The sequence below is a fragment of the Apteryx rowi genome, unplaced genomic scaffold (assembly GCF_003343035.1).
Source record: "Apteryx rowi isolate R43461 unplaced genomic scaffold, aptRow1 scaffold_49, whole genome shotgun sequence".
NCBI lineage: Eukaryota > Metazoa > Chordata > Aves > Apterygiformes > Apterygidae > Apteryx > Apteryx rowi.
Genome location: NW_020450749.1, coordinates 2,597,977 through 2,604,754, shown reverse-complemented (window position 1 = coordinate 2,604,754; position 6,778 = coordinate 2,597,977). Strand labels below are relative to the sequence as shown.

General features: G+C 48.8%; 1 protein-coding gene across 1 annotated transcript in view; it reads right to left on the bottom strand.

Annotated features, from left to right (window-relative positions):
* Nucleotides 1–2,342: 2,342 nt before the first annotated feature.
* The window catches only part of TH (tyrosine hydroxylase), a 19,452-nt gene continuing 15,016 nt past the window's right edge, over nucleotides 2,343–6,778 (bottom strand). Inside the window, exons 10-13 of the mRNA XM_026078977.1 lie at nucleotides 5,874–5,930; nucleotides 5,085–5,180; nucleotides 4,826–4,959; nucleotides 2,343–2,648 (exon numbers count right to left, since the gene is read on the bottom strand). Of these exons, the coding sequence (XP_025934762.1) occupies nucleotides 2,489–2,648; nucleotides 4,826–4,959; nucleotides 5,085–5,180; nucleotides 5,874–5,930 (447 nt within the window). The 3' untranslated portion in view covers nucleotides 2,343–2,488. The remainder of the gene's footprint in view (nucleotides 2,649–4,825; nucleotides 4,960–5,084; nucleotides 5,181–5,873; nucleotides 5,931–6,778) is intronic.

The window sequence follows — 6,778 nt, the reverse complement described above, 5'->3', positions numbered from 1 at the left end:
AGGGGGTGCAGTGATCTGCAAGCCAGGGAGCATGGTACTGCCATTGCTAACGAGGCCACAAGCTCTGCATCAGACGTACAGGCTGCACCTGTTAGATTTTGCCTGTTTAGGGCTGCATTTTCTTTATTTTGGTCCGTTTAACTGGAGCCACCAGTAAGATTTTTCATGACTAGAGAGCTAACTTGTGACCTAACCTGTCTTTGTCTTGCTTATCTTGTTCTAACTACTTAAGGTAATAATAACAACTTAGGACCCCCAATTAAAAATTGTTACAGCTCTTAAGGGAGCCTTGAGAGTTACAGCTCTTAAGATCGGCACCCACACAGATTGGGAAATTGTAGCTGAAGCTTTGGATAAATGTTTTAAAATTATAATAGCCAAACGAACTTGGTAGTTTTATCCATTTACAGGATAATCCCCCAAGGAACAGCTTCAAGAGAAACTTGAGCTAGCAGCTAGTGACGGAATTGCTGACTTCAGCGATGTTCTTTTAAACAAGTGTATAGGTATAGGAGGGGTTTAGGAGAGGGATCAAGTGAAAAAGAGAAGGAAGGTTTGATACAGGTGGGAGGCTAAGTGCTATCAATACCTGAGCAGTTAAAATTTGAGAGAATTGTGGGGTAAGCACATGTATGTGAGGGCCTGAGAGGGAATAAAGTATAACAAGTAGTAAACTATTATGACTGAACCCCAGTGGAAGTAACATTGAAGGGTGATGGTATATGTAAGTACTGGAGGATACTTGATAGTCAAGATTTAATCACTAAACCTTGCATTTCTTTAAAGAAGAAATGGTAAAAATCCATACATAATGGATGAGAATAGTAAAAGTCTACACAGAAATATAACAAGTGACAATGTGAACAACTAGCGTAATCCCCCCCTGTGCTGTCCCTCCAGGTGTTTAGCTGCCTGCATGCCACGGATCCAAAGCCCAGCTCTGATACTACACAGCTGCATAACCTTGGGCCAAACTTCTGAGAAAACGGCTAAGTTATGAGGCAGCCTACAAGAAGATAAGAAGGGCACAAGCAGGGGGAGGCTAACTGAGAACTTTGGGTCAGATCAAGCCACTAATATCAACAGCAAAAGCTGGATGAAACTGTTTTGAACATGGTAATCGTATGTTTTACCTTTTTCAGAAATGACCAGGAATAGCATTATTCACGCATCTGGGGTACATAAGGTGACAAAGGTATTAGGATACATAAGAACAAGATGTGAGATGTATCTGTATAACAGAACTGGAAAAGTGGAAGTGTGTGAAATTCTCCCAAGGACTGACACGCTCTGGACACTAGTGGTCCTGTTCAATCTGCGAGAACCAAACAACTCAGGACACCAACAGGCTGCCGAACCTGTCCAAGGCCACCAGCACACATTAGCATCAACAGCTGTGGGTGCCCTATGAGCACAGTTATCTGCTATTAATGATCACAGCTTGATTCCTCCATACTAACAGCTTAGCTAGTAAAAAGCAGTCAGTGAAACGTCAGCTGTGATCTGTGTCCCCTCCTGACTTGACCCTCTGTGAGGGGAAAGGGGAATTACAACGGACATGAGGGTGTGCAGGTGATAAGGGGGAGGCATTAGGAGTAAAGTGGTGCTACAGAGTCAGGCCCTGGGGAGGGCCAAAGGGGCAGCAGTGGTCCCAGGTGTGGCTGCTTGCGGGCAGGTGGTGGGAGCCTTCAAAAGAGGGCCTGAAGGGGCCACCCTCCCCCCAGTCTGGGGTAGCTGGCTCCTGCTGGGGTGGGGAAGGGTGCTGGTAGCTCAGGGGGCTGCTCTCTGAGGGACAGAGACATGAACAACTCCTGGCTGAGGTCGGTTTAGAGGTCCGGAGGTGCTACAGTGCTTGTTGCAGCCTGATGGGGTAGCGCAGCTCAGGGGGCTCATGGTAGTCCACGCATCCTCCTGTCTCAGGAGCTCAGTGGCAGCCAGGAGCCACAAACATCTTAGGGTTAAGGCAGAAAAGCTTCTAGAGCAGCTCTGATTTCTCAAATGTGAGGAGCTGTAAGAGGCAGGAGATGGTGGTGACCGAAGGTCTCGTGTGGAGTTGCTCTGGGAATTGCTTTGGGGATTAAAAAAAAAAAAAAAAAAAAACCCAAACAACCACAGATCTCTCTATTCTCTCAAACTGAAAACACTCCTCTCCCCCCTTCCCCCCAGCTTCTCTCTTCTTTCTGGCACCTGGGAGCCTGGACCATAGCTCTTGACTTTAACTTTGTAGCTTGGCCCATGCTTGTGGTCTGTGCTAAGCTTCCAAGTCAACAGGAACACTAGCAAGAACATGAGCAGGCCTTGGGTCAGTCCCTCTGCCCTCCTCCAAGCTGGCCCTAAATACAAATGCAGAAAGCTGTTGGGATAGTGCGGTGACAGGCAGCAATGCCAAAGTTTGGAGAAAACAGGTAGAAGCTACCAGCCGGGAACTAGGTGCAGGCAGTTTCGTTGCTGCGAGGGAAGAGGGGAAGGAAAGAGCCCAGTTCTCCGATTAACTGATAACATTCAGCGCATCAATAAGCGAGTGCAGCTCGTCCCTTACGCTCTCCAGGGAGTGGCAGATAGTCTGCGGGCTGTCCAGGAGCTCGATGCTGTGGGTGTACGGCTCGTATTTCACCGAGAAGGGCCGCTTGATGTGGGCAGCGTAGCTCCTGAAAGGAAAGGGTGCCGAAGCCTTGTTGCAAACCATGAGTCTCACAGCTGCCTGCTCCCTCTTGCTTCTCTTCCCTCCTCCCCCAGATAAATTCACAACAGATAAATGCCTCTCTGGAGCAGAATTTCTAAGTTAGCACAAAACCTGTACGTTTCCCATCTTTGCAGCTTGATGGGGGTATAGCAGTAGTCAAGATAGTTCCTGTTCAGCTAGGGTGACCAAGCTTGAGTCTGCGGTTTCCCAGGGCCACCACCTCTCTCTTTACATGTGCTTACCTCAAACTGGAAGATGCACTGAAGTTGCTGCCTCTGTGGTTGCCACCTGTGCTAAGATACCCTCTATTTTTACTTAATGTAGCTGAGTGCTCTTGGAGGTCTAAGGGGAAATAATCAAAGGGCAAGATTTCCCCAAGGGATTTTCTCATGTTCAGCTCCAAATCTAACACTTATATGCTTGACAAGGTGCGTTCCCACCCCCCCCCCCCGGTGACTCTGTAAAAATGGACTTGGGGATCTAAATTTAGCTACTCATAGGTAAAGTCTCATGCTGAAAGTGCTTGGGAAGAGGGGGAACAAGCCAGCTCCGGCGACAGGAGAGCCCCTGGCCGCTTTACCCTCTCTCTCCTGAATGGCTTAGCCTAGGGTACCCTCTTGTGGCTACTGTGGGTCTGCTCTGCCGCAGTCTGGGGGGAAATGAGGAATGAGTCTCCCCGGACTCCTCCTATAGCCGGTACCCGTACTGTGGGAAAGCCTAATCCCGACTGCCACGGTCTGGGTGTGAAACGCATGACCGGCTCTGCAGAGGACCCGGGGGGTAGCACGGGGGAAAGCTGCTGGCGTGTGCAGAGGAAGGAAAGCCACGGGGAAACCAATGGGTTTCCTGAATACCCACAGCTCCTATCTCCCTTAAAATGTGGCTTATCTCAGTGCCTGAGCCTAGGTAGAGCTTGCCCCCCCCAAATCTACCTTCTAGCACAAGAGTATTCATTTTACACCTTTCTGAAGCCTGCAGGTACAGCATTGTCTCTGTGGGCGCCTGGAAGGGAACTGAATGTGCTCCTCACTGGAAAACACTTTGGGGAAAGGGGGCTTTTTCTCAGGATAGCCCTGACAATCAGGTCCATGGCTGTAGCCCCCCAGGACTGCCAGTAATGCAAGCAAAATAGGCATTTTATTGTTTTCATCTCTTAAAGTAGCACTTACRTGGTCTCTGAGCTCTTTCAATAGGATCATTTAAAGTGCCTATCACTGTCCAAGCCCCCTAGCCTAATCTTGACTGTATATGTGGTGTATTTTCCCCTTTTAAATATAAAGAAATGAGTTATCCAACAGTTCGGAGTTTTAGTCTTTTTTTAAGCAGTGCAGTCTGTGTGAGAGGATGGGCTCCCCGGATGCTTGCTTTTGAGCAGCTGAACTCTGGAGCTGCAGGAATGGTGCAAGTGAGTTGCACCTGGTTGGATGATAATGAAGCCCCTCAGCAGCTGCTCAGTTTTTCCTGCATCCTAAATTCAAACACTGCCGCCAGGTCAAGCAGTTCTTCACCTCGCTCCTAAAAATCTCACCCATGCAGCTCCCTGGGCAGAAAGCTAAATGCCGCCTCTAACTCAGGTTTTCAGAATGATGCTTTCCGGATGAATACTTCCGAAGGGAGGGCAGGTACCTGGCCTTTATCAGCCAGTCTTCTCATAGTGAGAAAACAAGGGTATCCTGGTGAACGGAGGGCAGTCCTGGACCCCCAGCTAGCCCCCGGTTAGGCTGCCTTGCCTGCCTTGGAAGCTGGAAGTTTTCTTTAACTCTTCCCTGTAAGAACTAACACTAGATTTGTCCTTTCCTTTGCACACTCAGCCTAATCTCCACAAATGCCTCCGCCCTGCTCTCCTCCACACACCACATGTCGCATGGCTCTTGGGCAAATCGGAAGCCCAAAGGACTTGAGCTGGGCCCTGTGGGAACTAGAGAGTCATTTTGTCAAGGTCAAAAATGGGTTAATGCTTATTATAACGCACATAATGCTTATGGGTTAATGCATCAGGTTTTGAAAGACCTAACTGATATTTGTTTCCAGAGTGCTCCTGAGATCCTAAACTGAAAGCAGCCACTGCCCTACCAAGCACTATTTTGAGATATCGTAGCCCTGTGTCATCCTGCTTGGGTCTCCCTCACTGCCCGAGCCTACCTGAGTTTACTTTTGGCATCACTGAAGCTCTCGGACACAAAATACACAGGCTGGTAGTTCTGATCTTGGTAGGGCTGGACAGCGGCAGCATCTGGGTCAAAGTCCCGCACCTCTGGTTCATCTGACAAGGAGTGCTGCAGAAACAGCAGAAAGCCAGCAGGCAGCGGAGGCAACCAGAGTTTGCATGCATAATAGAGATGGAAAATAGATAACTATACAGGGTCTGGAGCAGAGAGAAGCAAGTTCTGCTCGGACTTACTATAAGTTCCCCATAGGAAGACAGGAGCCCAGCTCCATAGGCTTTCACTGTCCCGTTCTGTTTGCAGAGCCCAAACTCCACTGTAAACCARTAAAGCTGTGAAAGGAAAAAACAAAACAAAACAAACCACACACATAGGGAACACAAGTTCTCCTCTTCATCTCCCTCTCACTTTTGAGTCCTTACACCACAGTCTGGGTCAGAGGATGTTTAAACAAACTAGCGCCTGGCACAGCCTGTGGAGCCAGGCAGTGAAACAGCTTGCTCAGACCCACAGGGGAGGCGAGGGGCAGCACCTCCTTATCTCGTTGTACAACTCAAGGCTTGGCCAGCCTGGGGCTAGCCACAAGCCCGTGGTCACGCTGGAGCAGATGGAAGCTCTTCCGGACACCATGCTACCCGAGTTGTCCTCCCAAGCATGCAGCAACTATACGGTGTCTCTGTTGACTGCCCTTGGAGCAGGACAGTTCACCTTGTCAAGGGAGAGCTGAAGGAAACGGATGTAATTTAATCCCATCCTAAAGAGTCCCAGCAGTGCTGTCTTTAGAAATATGATGCTTAATGATACTCTAGTGCCCATGAAAATTGGGTTAATGTGCAAGTGAGCTCTGCTTTTTAACTGATCTCTGCTTTGCACAGTCATCACGAAAGAGCAGAGGATGGGGCACCTCAGACAGAGGCTCTAAGCCATTAAGTTTTGGGCAGACGAGGGTGCACCAGTCCCCCCTGTTGTCACAGAAGTGCTACTAGAAGGACTGGGGTCCCAGTCATGCTGAAAGTAAAACTTACCGTTGCAAGTTTCTCAATTTCTTCATCAGTTGCTCCCAGAGATGCAAGCCCAATGTCCTGGGAAGAAAAGGGAAGGGGCGAATGTCAGTATAAATTTGGTCAACTGCAGCAAGATTCATTTAAAACCCAGCGTTTTGGGGTTTGGTCAGTTATCACATTCTCATGCAATTAGTACAGATAACCAGTCAACAGTTCAGAAATGTCCTACAACACAATTTATTGCAGACACTGAGAGGGATAAAAGAAGTATTTTGCTGTTGGGATTGGGGATGCCTGAATGTTTCATAGTATCAGGAGTTTCATGGTATCAGGAGTTTGTTCAAAATTTTCAGTGCTTCTGAAAATTGCTGTTAAAATGTATCTTTTGCAAAGCTTTTCGTGGCCCGTTTCCCCACCTGCCCTGCTCTCCCTGTTCATGGCATGGTTGCTCCTGCTTCCAGTCAGCCCACACTCCAGCATCCGTCTGCCACATGCTACACCTCTGCTTCTCCCCACTGTACTTGGGGGCAGCTCCCCATCATCCTCCTCCTCCATCACCACTAAACCCCCTCATTCTACTCTTCCTTCAAACCTTCCCTTCCTGTGCTGACTACATAAAAGGACATGATTCAGCCACTTAGGTGCAGACTGCTCTCTATCTCATTCTCTTGATATGACAGATATTATTTCCTTGAACTGGCTGGAGAGCTGGGCGGAGAGGAACCTCATGAAGTTCAACAAAGGGAAGTGCAGGGTCCTGCACCTAGGGAAGAATAACCCCATGCACCAGTACAGGTTGGGGGCTGACCTGCTGGAAAGCAGCTCTGCSGAGAAGGACCTGGGAGTGCTGGTGGACACCAAGTTAAGCATAAGGCAGCAATGTGCCCTTGTGGCCAAGAAGGCCAATGGTCTCCTGGGGTGCATCA